The sequence below is a fragment of the Lemur catta genome, chromosome 15 (genome assembly GCF_020740605.2).
Source record: "Lemur catta isolate mLemCat1 chromosome 15, mLemCat1.pri, whole genome shotgun sequence".
NCBI classification, from domain to species: Eukaryota; Metazoa; Chordata; class Mammalia; order Primates; family Lemuridae; genus Lemur; species Lemur catta.
Genome location: NC_059142.1, coordinates 36,859,311 through 36,884,363, shown reverse-complemented (window position 1 = coordinate 36,884,363; position 25,053 = coordinate 36,859,311). Strand labels below are relative to the sequence as shown.

At 58.7% G+C, this 25,053-nt stretch overlaps 1 protein-coding gene across 1 annotated transcript in view; it reads left to right on the top strand.

Annotated features, from left to right (window-relative positions):
* The first annotated feature begins 4,622 nt into the window (after positions 1–4,622).
* Positions 4,623–25,053, top strand: part of SRCIN1 (SRC kinase signaling inhibitor 1) — a 65,754-nt gene continuing 45,323 nt past the window's right edge. Inside the window, exon 1 of the mRNA XM_045526322.1 lies at positions 4,623–4,750. Coding sequence (XP_045382278.1) covers positions 4,627–4,750 — 124 coding nt within the window. The 5' untranslated portion in view covers positions 4,623–4,626. The remainder of the gene's footprint in view (positions 4,751–25,053) is intronic.

The following is a 25,053-nucleotide window of genomic DNA, read 5'->3' as shown; positions in this document are numbered from 1 at the left end:
GAGCAGTTCAGGGTGTTCCAGCCATCATTTCCGTATCACTCCCCACCCCACCCCTTCCCCTAGAGACCCACGTGCCCCTCTCTGCCCACCCCAAGCCTCATCTCCCTCTTCTTGCCCAGGTGCAACCCCATCTCTGCTGCATCGTGGGGAAGGAGAGGCAAGGCTGAGCATTCTCCCCTCTAGGGTACACCCCCATAACTTCCCTTCGGCAGGCTCCCAGGAACAGGTGAGGGCTGGGTGGAGTGTTAGGGTTAGGGTTAGAGAGGGGCAAAGGGAGTGGTTAGGATCTGTGGTTCCCATCCCCTAACATGTCAGCTGTCCCCTCCTGACCAAGTGCACTGCCAGAGACACAGGGGAGGGGGCCAGAGGGAGGTTACCTGTTGAGGAATGAGGGTGCGGGCGGGATGGCACCTGAGGCATCTCAGGTGGAGGCAGCTGGCGCATTGGTTGTGCCTGGGCACCATGCCAGCTTACAGGAGCAATTCTCATCTCGGCTGGAGAAGTTATACCTGTGTTGCTCTTGCCCTGATCAGTGGAGATGGCATCCCCAGGCTTCTCCCTACACCAGGAGCCCCGCCTTTTAAGGTCTAATGAGAGAGAGGGAGGAGGTACCCATCTTCCCGGGAGTAGGGGGCGCAGAGCGAGGACCAGGTGGGGTCAAGGAGGGGTGATGGTGACGGTGCCAGGCCATCTGCCCTCCAGCTCAACTTAGAACCTTGGGGTCTTTGCTCCTGTTCGGGGGCTGTGTCCCTTCTCAACCCTCCAGGGGACCCATGGACTGAGTTGTCCTGGGCAAGATGGGTGTGGATGAAGCATCTTGGGGGAACTGAGGGGAGGAAGGGGTCCAATGAGCTCACAGCTATGAAGATGATCAGAAATATTAAGGATTCATCATTAAAACGTGAACTATGCAAATAAAAAATATTACCTAAATGTAATTTAAGCTCCTCCTCATGAAGGGGCCCCCATAGTCTGGGAGCTCACCTTAGGGTGGGGGAAAATGGATGCTTTGTCCTGCTGAAACCTTTGGAACCATTCCCAATCCCTGAGCATGGTTCACAGAACCCTTCCCACCCAGTCCCAAGCCAGTGGCTTCTTGGCATCTAGTGTAAGAGCAGAAAGACCTCTATGTGAGGGGACAAGCATCTTTCCGATTGTCATCTAGGGGATAACACCCAGTGCATTATTACTGACACAACTGTATATCCTAACTCTCAGCCATGTTCCTGATCCCAGCTCTCTTCTATACATATGGTTATGAGACTTTGTGTGCCCAGGGTTGGTCCCTGCTTCTGGCAGGCCACAGGGCTAGGAAATGACAGAAAAGAGGCTGCAGACCTGGGTTTGAGCTTCCCCTTTGCTACTCTTAGGTTGGGCAGTTGGCTATACCTCCCTGAGCCCCAACTCTTTTATCTCTGATGTAGGCTTGAAAGTGTCCACTTCTGTAGGGTTGTTGAAAGGGTTAAAATAGAGATTATGGGTAAAGCACCTGCTGACTCCCTTCCCCTTAGGGGGCACAAAGTGGGGGAGACAAGAGATCTTGTCCCTTGGGGGGAATCTGAGTTGGGGGGAGGTGAAGGACAGGAATCCTGTGTAGCTGGGAGCAGGATGGAGGAGCAGCGTGTGCCCAGGCGCTGGGCTCCCAGAGGCTTGGGAGGCAGTGTCCCTGCAGAGGGGAAGCTACCCCTACCCTCTCTCAGCCCTCCCCTACACAGGGCCTGCTGCCTCCCATGCCCATCCTGGGCAGGCAGCCAGGCAGGGAGCTGGATGTGTGCCCACTGCACGCTCAGAGGCCAAAAAATGGGCACCATCCAGTTGGCAGAGGGAGAGACAGCTGGCCCAAGAGGGGAGAAGTCAGGGTGCCGACTGCTGGGGTCGTGTGCCCAGACGGTGTGTCCAGAACACAGCTCTTGGCTGCCCTCCTGATCCCTCCAGCTGGAGCTAGGAAGGGCCCCCTCCTCCTCTGGCCCTGGCCCTGCCACCTGAGTTGCTGCAACTGGAGACTGATCTCTAAGGGGTATCTGGGACCTTGCCTTTAGCTGGGCGTGTGGCTGGCTCAGGGGCAGGCCTGGGGGAGGACAGGCAAGTGGGAGAGCCCAGATTAAGGGTGCAACTGGGTAGACCAGGAAGTAGGGAAACCGGTTTGTCATTTGGGCCACTTGGGGTGGGGTCTCCTCTCCTGGGTTCTCTGCCTGCCACTCTGCCTGGTGGCTCATGGCCCGAAGAGATGTACTGTGCCCCTCTCTTGCTCATCTAAACTGGTTTTGGGAACGCCAGAAGTAAATAGAAGGGGCAGGAGACTCAGCCCACCTTCCTCTTCTTAAGAGAGGCTTGCGAGAGAAAGGACTGGCCAGAGAACCGGAGGCAGCGAGGGAGGGAGGCAGCAGCTGGAGCACGAGGAGGGGTCAGCTCGGGTCTTGGTCCAAGCTGGAGAAGTCTGCGGAGTCAACAGGCAAGCCAACTAAGGTGGGACTGGGAGGGCTGGGGTAAGGAGGGGGTGGGGCAGAAGCTGTCGCTCCGCAGGCTGCGGTGGAGGTGGCAATGGCGCCGCCAATCGAGGCGTGAGAAGGGACAGTAGCTGAGCGTCCTCTTTGGAATCTCACTTTGCAGATAAGCATAGACGCCCCTCGCTCCCAGCACGTGCCCTGCAGTTCCCGCACACGCCTGCAGGAGGGGCCGCAACCCGAAGTGGGGGCAAGGAAGCTGTCCAGCAGGGGGCGCCGGGGAACCGGGTTTCCCTCCGCTTAGCAGTGTCTAAGGAGAGAGGGAGGGGCGAGGAGGGTGAGGGGTCGCGCCGGCAGAAACAGGGGAGGGTCCAGACACTCCCTGCTTAGGACAGCTGTTGGTTTCCGAGGTCACCTTGGCCAAAGAGTGGCCCCCCTGTCTGGCCGCCCCGCCCCGCCCCGAGTGCTTTTTTACCTCAGGGCGCGCTTGGGCTTGGAGACCCAGGAGTCCTCCACCCTCGAGGTGTCCCTTCTCCCCCAGGTGCCTCCTCTGAGGCCGGTCCCCGGTCAATGTATTTGTACCTATCGTGGCGCGAAGACTTCTTGGGGTGGGAGAAGCAGGTGGAATGCGGAGGGGCTCATGAGCGCGCCCCGCACCCCTGCCCGGGCCGCGCGCCGCGGGATCCCGCGTGCTGCTGGAAGGCGCCAGAAGGCGCAGTCCTCCCATCCCCGGCTCCCTGCCACACCGGGCAGCCCTTTGTACGTTCCGGCCACGCGCGTGCTCGCGCCGCGCGCGCTCCCGCCTCCAGTGACACACCCGCGCCGGCGCCCGCGCGCGCGCACACACACACACACACACATACACACTCGCTCTCGCACACTCGGTGGCACGCCCGCGCGCGCGCGCACACACGCCCGGCCGCCGGCGCCCTCCCAGCTGGTCCACCCCGGCGGGGCCCGCGCCCCCGGCCCGCCCGCCTGGCACCGCGCCCCGGGGCTGGGGCCGAGCGAGGAGCCCGCGAGGCGGCGAGAGGGCGAGCGCCAGGCAGGCCGGCCCGGGGCCCCCGCCCCCCGCGCCCCCGCCCGATGGGGAACGCTCCGTCCCAAGGCATGTCCCTGTCTCTCTCCTCCCTAATGTGCCTCCATGCTTAAGTGGAAGGTATTTCTGTTTTCTTTGTGTGTTTTCCCCTCGGCCGGGGGCGGGGGCGGCGGCCGGGGAGGCGGTGGCCGGTGGGACCAGGGATGCTCTGGGCGCAGGTGTGTGGGGGGCAGGGGACCGCTGTGCCTCGGGCTTGGGAGAAGGACCCGGGCGAGAGGAGTGCTGGGACCAGAGAGGGGGTCAGGGGTGGCGAGGCCGGAGGCAGGGTAGGGAGAGCCTCACGGTGCCCGGGGAGGGGGCCTGAGGGGCTAAACTGGAAAGGGGTTTGTGTGGAGGGGGAGGGGTAGGTCAAAGAAGGGAGATGGATGGTGAGGAGAGTGGGGGAGGGGAGTGGTCCATCTGAGGTGGAGGAAGAGGAAGATGGAGGGGGAGGGGAAGGGGATGGAGAAGTGAGGGGCACATCAAAGGCCTCTCCCCCCCAGCTCCCAGAATGGGGTGCAGGCGCTGGGATGGTGGTGCTGGGCCCTTTGCGCCAGCCCGGGAAGGGAGGGATGAGTGCATTCTGGGGCTGGCTGTGTTGCCAGGATACAAGCCTGTATTCCACCCCCCCCACACCCGCACCTCGAGGCCCTAGCCCTGGAGACCTCTGAGCCTCAGCAGCAGTTGCAGAAACTGGGGACCCGCTCCCCGCTTGACTGGCGGGTAGGGAAGGCCCACGAGAGGGAGGGGCTTAGGGAGGGGCTATTTGATCTTAAACCCTCCCCCTGCGGAGGCCAGAGGGCTGGGGAGGGCGCCCCCAACTGGGGAGGGCATCTAGGGGGTGTGAGGAGGTAGGGCCTGCAGGAAGCTGAGGGGCAGAGGGTGGGGCTGGGAAGGGGACGCACGGTGGCCCCCCCCTCCCCTCCCACGCACCCCCCTGCTACGTCAGAAGCTCCCGGGCCAGCTCCCGAGTCCTGTCGGTGGGGGCAGCAGGATGCTGGTGGAAGCAGAGGGGACCGGCCGGGTGCCTCCGCAGCTCGGCTGGCAGGGCCCGGCGGGGCGTGTGCGGCTGTTAGTGCGCGCCCCCCAGCCCCACGCCTCCCCATGCAGCCCTGGCAGTGCCTCCGGCGCTTTGCCCTGGCCTGGTGGGAGAGGACAGCCGAGGGCAGAGCACGCTCTCCCAGGGAGGAGGCTGGACCGAGGGACCCTGGGGGCCGAGGGGAGCCAGGTGAGCGGACACCGGGATGTGTGCAAGGAGGGGATCCTCGACTGTCTTTCCCAGCCCCTCTCCTCAAATCGTATGGGACCAGGAGGTCCTGCAGCCCCCAACTTTAGGGGAAGTGGGTTTCCCGGAGTTGAAGGTTCTGGCTAAAGCCTTTCAAAATGAGGTGTAGGAGCGACTGTCTGTTTTGGGGAAGGGGAAACAGATGAGGGCTGGGAGTGGGGAGAAGCTGGGCAGACTTCCAGGTTTGTGGACCTGAATGTTCCTTTGGGTGGGGCTTGAGCACTTTTGCGGGGTGGTTAGCATACCTGGTTAGCCTACCTTCTTCCCGACTCTAGGTGTCTCAGTCTGGGGTCTGGGTGACCTTGAACCAACTGCTTTGCTGGCTAACTCTGTGCCTCAGTTTCTCTTATTCCCTTCCCTAATCCTCTTGCTGGTCTTAAAAAATTAATGATGCATTTGATGGAGACTGTCACTGTGAAAATGTGAGCTCTGTCATCACTGGTGGCATCTGTGATGGTGGCAATTTCTGGCGTGGATGTGCGTGTGTATGTATATGGGGAGCAGTTACGGTGTACGTGAGGGGTTTTGCTGGTGCTGGTTGGTGTTGGAGCCACTCTGGGCAAGTGTCAGGGACTGGCATTCACACAGGAAGGAGTGTGCCATGCAAGCTGAGAATTGTTGGGGCAGAGACTTAGCTGGTGGCCTGGTGTAGAAGCAAGGGATGGGGATGAGGGCTCTGGGCATAAGGGGAGGGGTCTCAAGAATAAGATCCCCCTCCCCCAGCTCCCCACCCAGACTGCCTGGCACCCAGGCACCATTGGCAGCAAGTGCAAAGGCTTTGCCCTGGCTTCCTGCCATCCTGCCTTGGGGACAAGAGGGTCTTTGTCCAGTGCCCCCCCACAATCCCTGCTCCTTCCGCCCTTTCCATGATGGCTGCTTCTCTGTGATGATCCTCAGGGCTGGAATGGAGGGGTGAGGGTCCCGTTTTTGATTCCCACTGTCTATGCCCTAGAGATCTATCTGGAAGAGGCAACTGTGGTCTTCAGGTGTGCTGAGTGGGAAGGGGGGGCTCCACTAGGGGAAGGGTCCATAGAATGAGCCCTTCGGAGGGCTACCCCCACCCCAGGCTTTCATGCTGCCCCTCTACTTGCCTTCTTGCCTAATGCCGGGGTCTGGGGTCTTCATGGCCTGATTCCTGCTGGGCTCCAGGCTTCTTAAAGATGTGCCAGGTTGGACACTGGGCTGTAGGGCCTCTCTGATGCTCTCTCTCTTCCTTTCTCTGTCTCTCTTTCTCTCTCTCTCTCCAGGGACCCACCCTGGAAAAAGAGTTTAATTAAAACCATTGATTCCTTCTTTGGCTGTGGGCATCGATCTCGATGATGTGGCCAGAGCTGGGGGTGGGGGTGGCATGGCTGCCATCTGCCCAGTGCCAACCTTGGCATTCTCTGCTGAAGCCCCAGCCCTGGAAGTGTCCAGGATGGAAGAGCCTGGGCTCTTTGAAGTACCAGGTCTCTTTAGCCCCCTACCCTCCACCCCCAGGTTAGGTTTTGGGGAAGTAAGGGAGACAAGGTTGAGGATTTGAAGGAGGGAGCTATGTTTGGGGCTTGAGGAAGAGTTCATGGTGTCTCGCATCCTGAGTAGTGGGCCTGGGGCACAGGAAGAGGCAGCTGTGGTTGGGAGGCTCCTGCAAAGGGGGGTCAGGAGGCAACTGAGGGGACCAGTGGGTGCCAGGGGCAGGTAGAGAGTTCAGAGGGAGGACCCAGGGCTTGCCATAAAAGCTTTTCTTTCGAGGAATCCTAAGCACTTATCTCCTCCAAGCCCTGGCAGAGAGATCTGTTTTCTTCCTTCTTTTATGTCCTCGAGGCCCAGAGAGGGACAGAGACTGCCTTCGAGGCCCAGCAGGCCTAGGTCTGGCTTTAAGCCTGGCTTCCTGACCTGGTGGCCCCTGCCTGGGCCTGATGTGCTGAGGGTGAGGCTCCTGGCAGCCTAGGCTCTGGTCTCTAGGGTTGCTGGGGGGTGGGGGGCAAGCTGTGCCCCCCAAGCCCCGGCTGCCTGCTGTGGGTGGGCTGGTGCAGGTGCAGGCTTCAATGAGGCACTCAGACGCTCTTTGAAAAATCCCTCCTTGGCTTCCTAGGGCCCATTCGAGCAAAGATAATAAAAATCTGGCCGTCAGCGGGTTTGAGGGCTGCACTCGCTTCCCCTTCTTTCATTCTGAGCTCTGAAAAGCTGAGATGAAGGCTTTGGATTTGGCTGGGAAGCAGCGCCTGCCCCTAGGGAGGGAAGAAGGGAGGGAGGCAGTGAAGGAGGAGGGAGGACTGATTTCCTGGCAGCCAGGGGAGTTGCTGGGGAGGTGGGCAGAGGGGCAGGGGCATGTCCCCAACTCCTGCCAGGCAGCCTAGACCGTCAGTATCTGGACTCCTGCACGCGACACCTGGGCTCCGCATTGTTCTCTGTTCCCTGGAGCTCTAGAGTGCTCTGCTCTCTGCCCCTCAGTTCTCTCCCCTCCCCCAGCCAGGCTCCCCCATTTCTTCCCCATCTCCCCTCCCCCTCCCTGCCCCTCAGCTCCTCCTGCTCTGCCCTGCTTGCTCTCCACACCCAACCCCTGCCTCTGTCCTCCTTGCCCCCTTTCTCTCTCTGACTGCCCTCCTATCTGTGTCTTCCCTTCTCCCCAGCACTGGCCCAGCTTTCTAGGACTGTCTGGAAGGTTGAGAAGCCAAGCTGGGGGAGGAGGGAGGGAGGTAGTCAGGGCTGCAGCCTCTGAAGGGACAGGACGAGCCTGGGCTGACTATGATGGCCTGTCAAGTGCCATGGTTATCAGAGTCCAGGCAGGAGGGGCCTGCTGAGCACTTAGGGACGTGTGTGTGTGTGTGTGTGTGTGTGTGTGTGTGTGTGTGTGTGTGTGTGGCGAGGGCGCCATCCCCTCTCCGCACCACAGCGGGCACCTTGCCCTGACATTGGGCTCTTCCTCCCCTGCCTCAGACACTCCAGTGTCCCTGCTCGCTTCCACTGCGGAGCCCATTTCTTCTCACCTCCAGCCTCTGCCCCTCCACCTTCCACCCTGGCCTTCCGCTGCCCTTGCACACTGTTCCCCCACAGCCACCAGGCTGTCTCCAGGCTCCGAGGTGGGGAGGGAGGGATCCGAGGAGCCTCTCAGCTCCGTCTCCCACTGAGGTCTCTGATAGGCCTGTCTGGAGCCCCATCCAGGCTCTGGGCGCCCTTTGCCATGTTGTAACCCCCTAGACTGTGGTGGAAGGAGCACCGGACTGAGTGATGAGACCTCGTTCTCATCCTTCCTTGGTGCCCAAATGTCTGCGTGACCTTGAGCAAGTCCCTTCCCAGCACGGGCCTATTTCCTCACCTGTGAAATGAGGGGGCGTGGGCTGGATGATCTCCAAGGTCTCTTCTGACATTCCAGCGATGTTGTGTCTCTCTTCTGGGTGATTTGCATATGCTTTGCATATATTAATAGTGCCTGCTTGAAGGGGGAGGGTGCCGCCCACACCAGCCCCAGAGTCCCACCTCCCCTTGCCCATTGGCCCATGCTTCCACCGCTGGAATTTCCCAGAGGGGTGAGAGCCGAGGCCTGAGCAACTGGGGAGGTGAGTCTGGCCCTTATGTTCCAGCCACAGTGGGAGGATGGCCCTAGTGGAGGGGAACCCTGCCCTCCTGCCAAGTGGTGTGTGGATTCACCAAAGTTGCCCACTGCTAGGATGGCGTGATCCTGCAGCCGGCAGAGGGGCTTGTGGCCAGGCACCCTCGAGATGCCAGGAGCTTAGCGAGGTGTAGGAGTTCCTCCTCTGGCTTCAGCTCCCTCCTTTAGTCCATGGCAAGTCTTGCCATTTTCTGCCCCTGTCCACTTCTGCCCAGGCCCTTGGGCTCTGGGTATGTCTGGGCTGAAACTTGGGCCTCAGAGATGGTCACTGAGAGAGGACTAGGTCATTCATTTCCCCTCTGGGCCCTGCCTAGCCCCCACACAGAAGGTGGGGCACCAGGCCACCTGCAGCAGTCATGGACATTATCATATCAGGGAGGAGAACCTGCCACCCCAGTTCTGCCCCCACCTCCATCAGCCCAGCCTGATCTCATGGGGACCTCCCCAGAGCCCCCTCCCCCACCACCTGGTGTGTGCTCCTGGGTGTCCAGCACAGGGCAGTGCCCTGGATCCCAGCCCTCAGTCCTGCCTTGGTTCCTGTTACCCACATTTCGCCTGTCACATGGGACAAGGCTGGGGTAAAGGTTGGTAGCCTGTAGAAGATAATGTGGGCCACTGAGTAATGATGAGAGTCTCTGAAGACAGGAACAAAAATGCCCTCCACCACCAAGGAGGAGGGCCAGAGAAAATGCAGCAAGAGAGATCAAGGTTAGACTTAGTCTTAGGGAAGGACTGTTCCAGGAGGCAGATTAGTTTCTGATCATGGAATTGTGAAGATTAAATGAAACAACAGATGAAAACTTCCAGCACAGTGCCTGGCACATAAGAAACAGTCAATAAATGGTATGGGGGTGGGAATAGATGTCTCTGAACCCAGAGAAAACCCACCCCTAAGCCTGAGACTTAGGTTTTGCAGAGGGTGAGGAGCTGGAGGGACAATTCCTAGAAGAGCTATTTCTCCCATCCCATCCTTCACACCCCACGCATGCACTGGGCTCAGGGCCCAGCCACCCTGGGACACCCTGCCCTCATCTTCTCTGCTGGGGGTGGGCAAACAGAAGGGTGTGGAGGCTGGAAACCTGCTCTTCTCCCCCTGCCCCCATCTCTGCGCAGGACAGCTTGAGAGGAAACAGGCCCACGCTGCAGTAGGAGGAATTGAGGTTAGATAGGAAGAAAAACCTCCCTGTGTGTGGCCAGCCACTTCAAGATAGGGAGCTCTGGTGGCATTTTTGCATCTTTCTTCTCCGTGGTGGGAATCTATGAGCATAAGCAGGCTAATGTTGTACCTAGGGGCAGGGGATGGGTCAGCATGACCTTTCTGATGAGTTTGGCTGGTATGGTTGGCAGAGTGCGAGGGGCAGCGCTGGGGAGGGGTCCAGTGCTGCTGGAGACAGGAGACAGGAAGCTACTCTCCCATTCCCCAGGGCGGAGTGGGACAGTGCAGTGTGAAGAGCAGGCCCTGGACTGGTGTCAGGTTGCCTGTTGCCCCAACTGCTGTGTGACCTTGGCAATTTAGTTGCCCCCTCTGGTCTTCAGTGTCCTTGGTCTAAGAAGAGAAGGTGGAACTAGGGAATCTTTAAGCTCCCTTCCAGATGTGGTGGGTTCTGTGCACCTCCTCTACCGTGAGATAATATGTGCTTTGCCACATGGAGGGTGGGAAGAATATTCCCCAGCTTCAGCTAAACCAGGAAAAATGGAGATTTGGCCCAAGAGAATATTGAATGCGTGTGTGCGCGCACACACACACACATACACACACATATACACACATGCACACACACACTCACATCTTACAAACAGCACCTGCTGATCGGAAGACGTACCTTGCCTAAACCCAGCCCAGGGGATGGATGAGGGAGTGGCTAGAGGATTCAGCTATCCTCTGAATCCTAAACTCACTGTTTTCCTCCCACTCCAGCAGAACTGGCTTTGGCACACTCCATTCCATCCAGGGACTATAATCCAGTCCATGTTTTCTGCCACAAGGCACTTCCAGCTGGCAGCTCAGCTTCCCCCCCACAGCCTTATCCCTGCTCTTGGGTTCGCTAGCTCGGCCACCTGGCTCGGTTGCCTGCATGTCCTGGTATGGAGCAACCTAAGACTGGAAAGGATTTGGGTTTTCTCATGCCTGCCTTCCTCGCCTCTGCAAGCATCCTCATCCCAGGGCACTGTCTTCTTTTCCATCCCGGCCACCAAGCATGCTGGAGACCCAGACCTAGAGGCCCACAGAGGGGTCCCCAGACTCAGAGAGTCTACAGAGGCCTCAGACCCAGAGACCCCACAGACAGAGCCTACCTAGTGGGGTTTGTGCAGAGCATGGGGGCGAGCGGGGGTGTCCTGCAGTCTCCCTCCACCCCCAGGGCGAGAGCTAATTGCAGATGCGGCAGGTGTCCCCCCAGGCATCAGCGTCTGGCTCACTGGGGAAGAATTAAGCATCCCAGCTCCCTGGGAAGGCGTTCCATGGCTCACTGACTCTTGCAGACACACCCTGGGCGGTCTCCAGCCCACTCCACCCCCACCTAGTGGTCAGGATGGCCTGAGGGGACCCCTCTTCTTATCCTAGCCCCCTTATAAGTTGAGGGTTAGGGCTCTGAGGAAAAGTGAGAACCATTAGGACTGCCACAGACTGTCTCTTTGTCAACACCTGACCTCTAGGTTCTCCTCAGCCTGGGTGCCCTAGGGACTTCCGGCTGGTAAAATAAGAAGGGGCCTTTGTGGGCCTTCCTGGAGCCTCCTCTAGGATGGGGGTGTGAGAGGCAGGAGAGGGGCTTCTGGAGAGGTAGATGGACCCTCCTCTCCCCACCTGACAGCTCATGCCCCTCTCCTCGCCCATCTGGCAGCCTGGGGTTGGGACAATCTGCCTCCCACCCTTAGGATGAGGCAGAAAGAGACTGAAGAGAAATCTTCTCTTCCACCTTATTGCTCTTAGGATATAGTTTATGCTGGAGCATGCAGTGGAAAGAAGTTAGACTTCAGGCAGAACTTCCCAGAGGGCACTGAATGGGCTATAGCCAAAGAACTGGGGAAGATGGACAGGACACAGTTTGGCTCGTGAGTCAAGAGCTCAGGCTCTAGAGTCAGGCAGATTTGGGCTGCAGTCCCAGCGCCAGCACTCATTTGCTCTGTGGTTTCGGGCAAGTTGCTTCACCTCTCTGAAGCTCAGTTTCCTCATCTGTAAATTGAGAGTGTTAACGGTGGCTTCCTCACAGAATGGGTACCAGGATTAAATGAGGTGATTCAGGCAGAGTTCCTGGCACACTGTAGACATTCAATAAATAGTAATTTCTTTGTCTTCCTCCTCTTCCTCTTTGACTGAATGATTGCATGGGTGTCTACCCTCCACCGAGGAAAGAGCACGCATGAGAAACCTCTTTAGATTTTTCTAAAGCCCAGACCTTCACCTGAGCCTGTCTGGGGCTGGGCCCCTGGCGCTGCCACTCAGGGCAGGTGATAAGAAGGAAGCTAGCGCTCCTGAGCTTTCACCCCTCCTACCCTGTGCCCTGGGTCCATCTGCCCCTCTCACCTCCCAGCCCCAAGCCCCACCACCTCATCCAGGAAGGCCTCTGGGGCAGGGCATGGGACTGAGCATTCTTGATACTTCCCCCCATCCATGTCCCAACAGCTGTTTCTCCCTGGGACGTCTGCGTTTTGGGTAATCAGTGGGAAAATTGGAACCATGAGATTGGCAGGGGGCTCTAGAGCGCTTGCAGCCAGACGTGATGTGGGTGTGGATGGGCTGAGCCAGCCAAGTGAGGGTTGTGTCCAAGTGGGTGCCGAGGCCCCAGTGTCTCCAAGCAGGAAGGGTCTCGATGCTGCATGCTCCAGGGTAAAAGGCAAGACAGGTACGGCAGCAGGAGGGAGATAGAGGAGATTTAGGGAGGACTTCCCTGCAGGAGGACAGGAGGGCATGGTGGACAACTGCAGGAGACCCTTCCGTGGCAGTGTGAGGGCCATGGGTGTGGAGGCTGGAGCGAGGTGAAGGGCTTCAGGCAGGTGTGGGCCAGGTGTCAGTTTCCTGCACAGCCCCTAGCACAGTGTGGCTGCTGTCGGGTGGGAAACTGCCTGTTTCCTCCTCCGTTGCTGGCAGGGGTGGGAGGCCTTCCTCAGCATTAGGGGTGAGTGGAGTAGATGGGGGTCTCTTAGGCTGGGGAGAGGGTTGTCACCAGAGCAAAGATGGCGAGCTCCTCTGAGCCTGGACCCACCAACCTTCCAGAATGGCATGACCTTGGCTGGGGGAGGCAGATGGGCCCTCCAAGGTGCTATCATTTGGGATCTTGTGTGGGCATCCCCATAAAGAATTTGCTCCTGTTTCTGGGAGGAGAACAGGCCTGGCTTGTTGGCTGTCTGTCCTGGGAACCCAATTCTGGGGATCCCATGTTTTCCGTGTTGTCCTGCTGTCTGTCCTCTTGTCTGTCTCCTGCTGATGTCTCTGCCCCCTCAGTCCCTGCTCTTCCTGCAACACCCAGTCTCTATCCTGTCTGCCTCCCAGACCCTGGCAACCCCTAATGGGACAGCGCCTAAGGCTCTGCCTTGCTCTGTCCCTATCCCCCCAACTCCCCAACCCCCACCCCACGGCACCTGCTGCCCCACCCCCGCCCCCTCCTCTCTCCAGCTCCTCCCCTCCCTGTTTGGGCATTCATTCACGACTTTCCTCCTTTCCTGTCCCTCACCCAGGGCTCCAGCGTGCAGCGGGAGGGAAGGCTCCAGGACTCTGTTCCCTCTGTTTAAAGTCTCCAGGTTAGTAAGCCAGGAGGGAGGCCTCCCCGCCATCCCACCTCCCGCCCACGTCCTTAGTCAGATGCCCCTCCCCAGCCTGCAGGGCCAGAAACGGGAGGGGGCTACCCCCATGGACCCCTGGCCTTTGCCAGGGGAGGAGCCAGCAGATAGCTGACTCTGGGCAGGGCACCTTGCCTGACACAGAACGTGTCTGCGTGTGCATGTGCGTGCATGTGAGTGAGTGTGCGCGTGCGAGCACGTGTGCATGTCCATGTGTGTGCAGGCTGCAAAGCTTCCGTGTAGTCTGGGGCTGGTGGGGGGGGGCAGCAGGAGTCCTCTGCCAAGGGGCTGGCAGCCTGGGGAGAGGGGTCAGAAGCAAGGGGCCCCTCTTGCAGGAGGGGAAACCCATGTTCCAGCTATTACCGGAGGGTGGGGGATGGGAGAAGATGGGACAGTTTTGTCTAGTTTATGGGCACTGAAAACTTGTGATCTCATTTCATTGATTCAATCGTTTACTCATTCATTCATCCATTTACTCAATCAAGATGTATTGAACACCTTCTCTGTGCCAGGCACTGGGCTAGGCTCGGAGTCCAACAGTGACCAAGACAGATAAGGCTGCTGCACTTTGCTTAAGTGGTGAGCAAACGGAGGTTGAAGGGTTGGCTAAATTCCCCAGCTGTGGGGTCCTCGGGCTGTTGTCTGGCCAGCTGACTGCAGGGTATGTGCCCCCACCCCAGGGAAGTGACTTCATATCCTCTGATGCCCTGTCTGTCCCTGCTTGCCCTGCCAGCAGCTCCTTTGTAACTTTATGTCCCTGTAGAATGTCCCGTGACCCAGTGGTGCCCTTCTCATAGTGCAACCCCACCAAGCAAGCAGTGACTCGGCCTCCAAGTCCCTGGGGACTATGGGCAGCATTGCTGGACTATTGCTGAGGCCACTTCAGAGGGCATTCAGGAGCCCAGGCTGGGGGAGAGTATATGGTCAGGGGAGTCCACCCAGGACTCCTGGGCCCAGGACCAGCAGCTGGGAGCACTGGACTTGAGAGTCAGCCTGATCTGGCTTCAAATCCTCACATAAGCCGGTTCCTAGCTGTGTGACCTTGGGCAAGCCACTTTCACTCTCTGAGCCTCAGTGTTCTTGCCTGCAAAATGGGGCGAGAGTACCGACCAGGCAGGGTTGTTGAGAAGAGAAAAGAGAAAGCAGCTGCAGCTCCAGCCCTGGCCCACACAGGGGCTGCTGGTTCCCTTTCTGTCCCCACCTCTGCCCAGGGCTGGGCAGGCTGAGCGCTGGATGTTGTCTGGGTGCTGTCTGGGTGCTGCCCCACCTCCTCCTCAGGAGAGGGGCTGTGGAATCCCTCCACATCCTCCAGCCCTTCTCCAGCCCTCTGAACTGATGTGCAGCCTCAATCCGGGTGGGCAGCTGGGGGAGGCAGCCTTCCTTGCCACTGTGGCTGTCGCTGCCTTGATGGCTTTTTAATAACTTTGCTCGGAGACAATCTGCAGAGCGCTCGTTTGTCTGCCTCTTAATTAAAATTACCATTTTCCTAAAAGAGCAATGATGCTGCTCCCTGCTCCCCTCCCTCCCCCATCCTCAGCTGCTGCCAGGGGAAGGCGGGAGACTGCAGCTCTTTCCCTCTGGCCCCTCCTGGTGAAGAGGGGCTGGGCTCAGTCTGAAGGGTGGGCTCAGGGGAGGTGGAGGGGGCCTGGGCAAAGGCCTCTAGTAGAGGCCTGAATACTCTTCTCTTTTACCCGCCCTTTCTGGAATGCCCCCAATGATGGGGAGCTCAGTACCTTATCAGACTGACTTTCTACATCTGTAAAAAGTGGAGCTACCCTGTCCTGCTTTATCAGCCAGGGCAGAATAAGGTGTGCATTGGTTTGGCAGAATGCTGCGAAGGATTATTGGAACGCCTAGTGTGAGTGTGTGGGTGGGAGCGGGGGAGGCGGTGTCTGGGGGCAGTGGCTGCCGCAGTAGTGAATGCTGGGGTCAGCCCCTCACTGTTGACTCTGGTTTTGGTTAGAAGAGACCCGTGCTCCCTCTGTGGGCTATGAGACAGCAAGATGTGGAGGCCTGGCAAAGGAGGAGGCCATTCATTTTGTCGTTGCTGAGTTTTCAAAAAAAATCATCAGTGGTAATAATGAAAATGCTAATGACGAGTATTTATCGGGTACTTACTGGGAGCCACTGGGTTAAACGCTAAACATGCCTTAATTCAGTTCATCCTCACAACTGTCCTGCGAGCTCTTGCTGTTGTCTCTGTTTCCTAGGGGAAGAGAAAGACCAAAGTGGTTAAACCCTACGCCCAAGGTCAGACAATCCCAATCTCCCACAGGGCAGCCCCAGCCCCACACCCTCTCCACTCTGGCTGCCGCCTGCAGCTTGCTCAGGCCCATGCCAGTCCCTCATGCTGTGTATAGAGTGTACCTTCCCTCACTTTCTGCACTCCTGCAAGTAAAATTCCTCTATAGTTCATGTCATTGAGACTCTAAGGGTCATCCCCACCATCCTCCCCAAGCCCCATTCATCCTGAGAAGTCCTCCAGTGGGGGCTTTGCCAGCTCCCATAGACCTGGCCTCCCCCCTCTGTGAGCTTTTGCTTCTGCGGCCCCTCTTCCTGGAATGCCCTCCCTTTGCCACCTCCTGTTTCTACTGCACCCCTGAAATGCCCTTCCCTGACCACTTCTGGACTCAGCGCCCTGACCTCCCAGGGCTCTGTCAAGTCTCTCCTGGCTCTTAATGTGATCTCTCTTGAATGGTCACCAGCTTTGTACATGACTGAGCCTACTGGTCTACTTTTGCTCTTAGGGGCAGCAAACTCAGTGCCTTTAGGAACAGGAAATGAGTGAAGCAGTGGAAAAAGACAATAGGGAATGGTGGGGACTGTGGTGAGGAGAGTGCCACCTGTGCTCCTTAGGGGCATTAAACTCCACAGAAACAAGCAAAACATCAACAGCCAAACAAAATGCCCGTGCCCCAGTGTGGCTGCAGTGTGATCCTTGCTAAGCTGTGTTTCATTTATCTTGGCATCCCCATGTTGCCTAGCACATGGGAGCTGGGCACTAATTGTGTGTTGAGTGAATACATGACCACACACGTGCCAGATACTTTATATACCTTATTTCTTCCCATCTTCCCAACGTAGGCACTATTTTCCCCATTTTGCCACTGGGGAAACTAAGGTCTGGAGAAGAGAAATGACTTATTCAAGGTCATATATATGGGAAGTGGCCAAGTGAAATTTGAGCCTCAGCTTGCTGTGTCCTTCCAGCTCTATTTGGTCATGGATGTGCGTACATGTGACACATGATACCTCCATGCAAAACCTGCCCTGGTAACAGGGAGCACTTGTGTGCTGGTGGCCACCGAGTTGTATGCATTGCTCACCTTGTGGGATGGAGGGTTGGGAGGTGAGGGCTGCAGAGGCAGGAAGGGAGCAGATGCCCCTTGCCCCAGTGCCCCTCCTCCATCAGCTTCCGGTCCCATCCCAGCAGCCTGGGGATGGCGGCGTGGTGACAGGTGCCGAGCTGCAGAGATGACAGCACTGCTGATTCCCCCATAATTACTGTCTGATGAGACACCAGAATTAGCCACTGCGCAAGCATGGGATGCAGACATGGGCACATGCAGGAAGCGGCTGGGGGTGGGGAGCCTCTCCTTCCCAGCCTGCGGCCCTCTGGTAGCAGGGGAGGGTCAGCACTGGGGAGGAGGAAGTAGGTTAGCAAGGAGGAAGCACCGTGTGGTTCATATACCTCAGATATTCTCATGTGGGCTTGTGGTTTTCCAGTCCTCGAGTGACTTGCTGCGGGACGGGGCATCCAGGGCCTCAGGCCACTAGCCAGAGAATTCCAGGCAGAGCAGGCTGCCCACTCAGACTCCTGGTCACACCCTTTGGTGTCTGCAGCTGGGGCTGTGGGGGCATAGTTGCTGGGAGGAGCTAAGACTCCAAGCAGACCCCTCAAGTCACGTTGGCAAGGCAGACACTAGAGGGCAGATGGAAGTGCCTGGGAGGAGCAGGCAGTGTCAGCCGACTGGACCAGGAGCGACGTCCATCCCAGGCAGGAGGAGTCACGTTGGCCCCTGAGGTCCAAGGTCAGGGGCGGCCTGGAGTTAGGAGCAGGAGGCGAGGAAGGTATGTTCTGGCCCCGGAGCGGGGCTGCGTATGCCCTGGGCGTTTGCTTTTCCTGACACACAGGCTGGGGGCAGGAGGGGCGCCGGGGAAGGCATTTTAGTAAAAGAAGCAGGGAGGGGGTCATCTGGGCTGCTCAGACCATTGGAGCAGTTCTGAAAGCCACTAACTAAGAGGGATGGTGACAACATGGGCCTTACCCAATAAAGGGTAGCGCAGATGGCCGGGGGGCTGGAAGCCAGGACACTTAGGAAGGACTTGAGATGTTGGACTCACAGGAGGTTAGGTTTAGGAGCCTCCATCCTGCTAAAAACGGAGAGGTCATGACCTTCTCCCAGGCCCCTCCGAGGGGCATGGGCACAGGCTCTGGCTCATTTTAAGGAAGCAGGAGCCCCATAGATTGTTGGTGCCTTGGATGTAATGAGTTCTCCATTCCTGGAGGTATCCAAGCCCTGGCTGGCTGGAGCTCCTGAAACAGGGAGGAGCTGCCACTCTCCTGTCTCTGCAGGGCCTATGGCGAGGGGCGGGGGGGCTTTGTACCCAGCTCAGGTGTTAGGTACAAGGGGGCTGAGAAGAAGGCTGTGGAAGGTGGGTCCCCTAGAAGTTCTTTCAGGACCTGGGGAGCCCCCCCTTCTAGCCTGGGCTGCTGTGGTCTTGCTGACCTTCCTCCCACCCTTTGATCTCCATACCCCTCCCCGCAGCCCTGGGGACAGATCTGCCTAAGAGGACCACGTCCCTAGGCCTGGCGGGGAAGGAGGGCTGTTTGTGTTCTCTTCCTAGGGAGTTGGACAGACAGAGGAGACCTGTGGGGCTCTGGCCCGATGGCTTGGATGAGACTCAGGGATGATTTGATGGCAGAATCTGTCACTCCTCAGGGGCACCAGGGTAGCAGAACGAAGGGGGACCTGGGCTGAGAAGCTCCCAGTTGAGATCGGGCTTCTGAGCCTCAGTTTCCTCACCTGTAAAATAGAACAACCGCACAAGGCGACTGGGAGAATTAGGCAAATAGTGGCCGTAAGGGCCCTTTGTAGCCTGTCACAAATGGGGTGTGGGGGTTATCGGGGTGGCCACCACTGCATAGCTGGTCCACATCCCACGGCATCTGGCAAGCCCTGTGCTGCGTTTGAACCTCATCACGCAGGATGGACGCGTGGACTTGAGAAGAGAAGGTCAGAGTCTTCAGCACATGGAAGGGGAGGCCGTTTATCTTGCCCCTGCCTTCCAGCCTGTGCTCCCGCTTCCCACAGTCGGCTCTGATGGGAGGGTTCAGGTTAGACAACAGAGAGAACTTCCTCGAGATGCCCCTGGTATCTGACCAGGCCCTGGCCTCCCAGGTCTGCTTGGAGGCAGCAGCCGTGTGGGAGACTTGCTGGGTGTCCCCCTGCCGTCTCTGAACTCTGAACTCTGAAATCCGGGCTCCCCTCCCGCGAACCCCAGGGAGAGAGAAGAATGGGATGCAGTTTGAGCTGTGTGCTCGCGCTGGGTGAGGTGAGGGCTGAGCCTGGAGCCCCATCCTTCCCCTTTGGCAGAGCAAAGAAGGGACACAGGCCCCCACCAGCCCCCTGGCCCTAGAGGAGGGGGCTGAGCACCTGGAGAGGTGGCATGAGGGCTGGAGATGCTCAGACCTGAGAGGGGAGCTTCAGTCTCTGGCATTCCCTTGTTGGTTAAGCCTCGGTCAGAGTGGGCTGGCCTTGACGTCCTTGCGCCCCTCCCTCTACTTCAAGGCAGAATGTGAACCCCGAGCCTGGCAAAGGTGGAGCCCGGGCAGTTGTCTCCATGGAGAGCTGCAGCTGGTCTCAGGGGAGGCAATCGAGGTCCCTGCTGGCTTTCACCCCAAGCTGGAGACGCGTCAACCTGACACTTTAGGGAGCCCCAGATGTACTGCGGTCTCTCTGGGGGGGGGTCTTAAATGTGCGTGGTGTGTGTGCACGGGCACGGTGCACTGTTTGGCCATATGGCACCTAAGGTGGCAGAGTGGTGTCTGTGAGGTGACCCCAGGCCTGGCTGGGCCCAGGTGTGCCCCTTACGTGTAGATGCCCGAGAGGGGTGCAGGTGAGGCAGTCTGTGGCTGGGCACAGGTGTGCGGATAGACGCGTGAGTGAGCAGACATGTGTGCCTGGGCGCCTGAGTGTGAGCTGGGAACCTGGAGGAACCCCAATGGCGCAGGTGGCTGAGGGAGCTGGCTGGGTGCTGGGGTCATGGAGCCAGGACAAGGCCTCCCAGGGAGGGCCTGTCCCCGTGAAGGGCCGTGTCTCTGAGGAGGACAGCAAGGGGTCTAGGCCAGGCTGGGTCTTCTGCCCGCTGTTTATGAAGCCTTCAGTGAATACCTGTCATTAACAACTCTTCCCTGCTGGGAGGTGGGGTGACAGATGGACTCCACCCCTCACTTCCACCAGATTGGAGTCTCTGCCCCTGGAAGCAGGATGCTTCCCTCTGGGCAGGCCTTCAGCCTGCGGGGTAGATCCTTAAGAGTGCATTAAGGTCCCTTAGCACACACAGAGGGGCACAGCACTCTGAGGCCGGCATGTCCCTTGGGGAGAGGGTGCTCTGCCAGCCTCCTCAGGATGGCGGCAGAGCTGGGAGGACAGGTGCCTAGCTCCCTCCCTTCCACCCTCGAGTGTTCACTCCTTCCCTCCCTCCTGGCCTGTGTTCCTCTCAGCTGCCTCTCCACGGAGATGCGGAGCTGACAGGACACCTTCCCTGGGCGCGTGAGCGGTGGGGACGCGACGCAGGAGTTAGCTCGTTAGCGCAGCGCCGTGTGGGCACATGCCAGGGCTGTTTCCAGTTCTCCCAGCTCCGGCTTCAGACTGTGGGTGGCATGGTCCCCTCCACATCTCTGCCCCCTCCCTTCCCAGGGAAGCCAATTAGCCAGATCTTCATTAGAAGCTAAAAATCACAGCCCCACAGTCCTGGGGCTGACAAAACTCTGCCGGTGGCGTGAGAGGAGATCAGGCTGTGGGGTAGACCAGGAAAGAACAGGCCTGTCTGATATTAGCTTTTTTAAAAAAGCAAATGACAGGACGGAGGCTCAGAGCGGCCCCTGCCTGACCCTGCTCAAGGTCACATAATTGGTCAGTGGCAGAGCTGGGTTTGGACAGAGCTGTCTCACCCCCAGATGCAGAGACGTTTTGGTAATGTCACAGCTTTGCCTGCTGCGTGTGGGAGGGGAGGGGCGGGGAGAAGAGGGGGTTGGAGATCGGAAATTCTGGGCAAGAGGCAGGCTCGCTGGCCCTTCTGCAAGGAGGGGGAGTCTTGTCTGAGTGCAGGGTTGGGATGCCCTGGGGGACCCTGGTTTCCATGTGGTGAGTGTCCCACCGGGCAAGGGTGGGCACCTGGGCGTGTCACTGGGCCCTGGCCCCCACCTCTTCTCTCTTCTGGGCCCAGACTGCTGTGGCGTGTTTTCCGCCTCACTGCTGATCCCTCCTAAGGAGGTTGTTAGTCTGTGTCCTCCTGGGGCCTGGGGCCTAGAGAGGAGCTCCCCTGGCAGCTGCTTTCTGGGAAGTGGCCTTGCCGAAAGGAAAAATCCTGGTCCCTGAGGAGCAGGATGCCTGGGTTCTGTTCCTGGCTCTACCTCCAGCTCCTGCGTGACTGGCTCAAGTTTGCTCCTGGGCCTCAGTTTCCTTCCTACGAAAGGCATTTGGCTGGAGAGAGAGCACACGGTGGTTTCCTAGTCACAGGCAGGGGCAGGCAGGGGAACAGTCTGGTGACTCACGTCTCCCTGCCTAGTAGATGAGGGCTGAGGGGAGGTCTCCCCTGGCCAGGGCTGGAGAGCTGCTGTGCTTGCTCTGTGGGCTGGGGCCCTGGGGTAGGGGGGCGGCTGGCAGTGGGAAGCAAAGACCCCACAGCCACCAGAGCCAGGGCAGTTAGTGGAGGTGGCATCGAGGCTAAGCCTGGCATTGCTGACTGTCCCCAGGTCCTTGCCCCACCCCCAAGGTGGTTTGTGGGTCTCCTCACCTCACCCAGTTCTGCTCTTTGAGACCACCCAGTCTGGGCAAAATGGCCCCTGTGTCCTCAGGGAGGCCCTGTCTGAGGGAGAAGATGAGGGCCTTGGCCTGAGGAAGCCCCCGATCTGAACTGGGGCCCTAGCTCAGCCCGGGAGCGCCCGGCCTGAGGGGGGAGGCTAAGCTCTGTCGAGGTGAGGCCCCGTCTGATGGGGGAGCTGCGGGCCCTGCCCCAGGGGTGCTCGCAGTCAGAGCAAGTGGACAGAGTCAGCCTAGGGGTGGGCGAGAAAGAGCTCGGCAGGGGAAGCATCTGGCCAGGGCAGTGCCCCCACCCAGGGAGCGGACACCCTCAAGTCTTCTCTCCCTGTGGAAAGTCCCAGAAGCTCTCCCGGGAGCAGCCAGGGCCCAGGTGCCCCCACAAGAGCTCCTCTTAGGCAGGTGAGCACTCCCTCCCTGAGGTGTGATGAGGTCCTTTAATTAGATTCCAACTCGTTTACCAACTAAGTGGCCTTCGGTGGGTTTTAAATCTGCACAAATTGGTTTGTGTTTTTCTGCCTGTGTGAAGCTGTGACTGGTAGTGCCCTGTACCTCCCCTGCCTCCCTCAGCACTGCCCCTGCTCTGGTTCCCTTCAGGTCGCTGTCACCGCCCCCATCCCATGTCCCACCCGAGTCTGGGCGCCCAGCTTCCCTGGGACTCCCTGGGCATGGGGATGGAAGGGACCACAGTCACAGGCCACAGGCCTCTTTCCCCTCATCCCCCCGCCCCTGGAGAAGGGAGTGAGTCCATGTGGTGACTCAGGTTAGCTCACTTGACCTCCCTGGCCCTCAGTGTCCCTTGCTGTGCCATGAGGACAGTCAGCCTGCTCCAGACCCTTCATTGCAGTGGTTCTGTAGATCAGTGTGGGGGGAGGGGCAACAAGTGTGTCATCAGCCCAAGAACCACTGACACCCTCCTCCCTTGCCCACTGTCCCCACCGCGGCAGTGCCCAGGGAGTAGCCAGGGGCCATGCTGGGGGGATGGGCTATGTTTGGCCTCTTCCCTCTTCTCTGTCCTCCCTCTCACACCTGGCAGGGAGGGGAGCTGGCCTTCCCTGGAGACCCCATGACGATAGCTTGCCTGGCATCCTCTTTGTTGTCTAACCCTCTCCCCCATGCTTTCAAGTCAGCGCCTCATCCAGGCCCTCCCTCCCATGGGTCCCCTCCCCCTTCCTCTCCGTCTTCCTTCTGAGCCCAGATGGGTCTCATGAAGTGGCCTGACACGCAGTGGGTGGAGCTGGGTTGGCGGGGAATGGGGAAGCATGGGCAGGTGTGGGGTTCCTGGCCCACCCTCTGTGCCAGGAGCCGGGCGCCAACCCCTCTCCACTCTGCAAGGCGGCTGCCTCCTCCCACCAACCACCCTTCCCCCGCCACACGCCCCCACCTCAGAGGCTCTTGTTGGAGTGACAAGGACACTCAACAGGGCGCTGGGCATTAGCAATTTGGGGGGATATTACACAGGAATGTTTACAGAAAGGCAATTGCCCGGAAAATGACTTTGGTTGCTGTGGTATGGGGCGGAAAAGATGGTTTTAGAAAACAGACACAGATGGGCTTGTGCTCCAAGGACCCACAGACAGCAGGGACTGAGGGGCCTGGGCACACGAGGAGAGCAGGGCCAGGGGCACCCAAAGATGGAGAGGCTGATTCCTTCAGTGGGGGGGGGGGGGCGGGCAAGGGATCCTGTCACGTGGTCCAGGTTGCCAGAGCCTCTGCCAAGCTTGAGACATTTCTGGTCCCAGTTGACCTTTGTCCTCTGACCTCCAACCTGCAAACACAGTGTGCTTCCTGACTGCAGCAGGCACCCAGCAGGATGGAGCTGTCAGGCACAATTGATGGTGGCAGTGCCTCGGGGCTCCTCCTGGGTGACTTGGGCTCCTCTTGCTTTGGCTGCGGAGGCAGGACTGGGGCAGCCTCATGCTGTGCTTGTTCGCACGTGTGGGCAAGCACTTTGGGGTCTGAGGCAGGGCCTCTACCCTTCCAGCAATCTCCAGGCACCCTTCCCCTTGCCCCGCCTAGCCCTGGGGCCCTGTGGGCTCCTGAGCTGTTGTGGTCACCCTGAGCCCTTCCTGCCCTCCCTTCTGGCCAGTACTGCGGCCCAGTCCCTACCTCTGCTCAGGCAATGGGTCGGGGGCACACATGTGACAGCCTCTCAGGTCCCCAAGGGAAGGGCCTTGTCCAGCCTCCTGATCTCTGCAGAGAGGAAGACAGGGACCTGAACTCCAGGTCCTGAGCTTGGGGCTTCAAGGCCTCACAGCAGGGTCCCCAGAGAGTCCCTTTCTCTCTTTCCTGTAGCTTGTAGCTTTGCTCTTCCCTCTGCTTTCTCCCTTTGTCTCTCTTCTTCCTTCTCCCTCCTTCTCCTCTTCCCCCTATTCTTTTCCTCCACAGATGATGTCATGTGTGAATGTTGCCCAGTGGTAGGTCGCCAGAGGACAGAGTAGATGGTGACATCTGGGGTAGAGACATCAGGTGGGGACAGGCTTGATGGCGTATGAGATGGTGTCACTAAGATGTTGGGATCTTAATTCTCATAATGAGTTACAGTGAGCTCAGGGGAAAGAATGCCGTGCAGGATAAAAATAAATGATGCTCATAAATAAACGTGGAATTTGGAATTGGCGGAACAAATAACAATGTCACTCTCTTCCCAAGCACCTGCACCGTTATCCTCAGCCGGCCACTGGGGGGCGCCCACCACTTCCCTGTCACCCCAGCCTTCGGCCACTTTCACCTTCCCGTTTCCCAGGCTGGGAAGGCTGAGCTGAAGGTGACCAGGCCCCCTTCGCCGCCCTTCCCGTCCCCTCATTCTGATTCTGGTGTCATTGTCCTCCAGCATCTTCCCTATAGCTTGAATGTCTGACTCTAAATTTATAGTCGGCCTTGCGCACTGAGGGTCCTTGGAGTGAGGGGAACCTGAGCCCCTCCCTTATATCTCTGGCTCCCCCAACCCCATCCCTGGGGGGCCTTTCAGCCCCAACGCCCCTCCCCCAGCGTGCCCCAGCTCTGCTTCCCCTTCCCCCAGAGTTCCCTGCCTCTGCCTTTCTACCTCAGTGTCCTCCACTCTCTCATCTGTTCCCCAGGGGACCCCAGCCCAGGGCCCTGGCTGCCCTCCCTGCCCTAGAACAGGAAAGCATCGATCTGTTCAGGGCCGCCCCGTGCCTGCCAGATTGGAATTGATCTCCCTGGCTTTTCCCTGGGCCGCTCAGTCCCGGGAGGGTCAGGGCTGCCAGGAGGACTTGCTGGTGGCTGCAACAGGCTTAGGGGTAACAGGGAGGTCATGCTGCTAGGGCCCAGCAAGCCCACAGGTCAGCAATGTCTTTTTTTTTTTTTTTTTTTTGAGACAGAGTCTCACTTTGTTACCTTGGACTAGAGTGCCCTGGCATCAGCCTAGCTCACAGCAACCTCAAACTTCTGGGCTCAAGGGATCCTCCTGCCTCAGCCTCCCGAGTAGCTGGGACTACAGGTGCACACCATGACGCCTGGCTAATTTTTCTATTTTTAGTAGAGACGGGTCTCGCTTTTGCTCAGGCTGGTCTCGAACTCCTGACCTCAAGGGATCTTCCCGCCTTAGCCTGCAGAGTACTAGGATTACAGGCGTGAGCCACCTCACCAGCCAGCAATGTCTTTAGTGGAAAACAATCCACTTTCTCCTCCATTGTCCAGGGTTTAGAGGTTAATAGCCCCATTTTACAGATTAGGCCCTCAGGCCCAGAGGGGAAGAGACCTGTTGACTGAATGAATAACTAATGAATGGCTAGCCTGAGGTCCCTCAGGGAAGGAGCTCACTAAACCTGGAGTGGCTCTTCTCCCCATGCTCAGACTTCAAGTGCCTG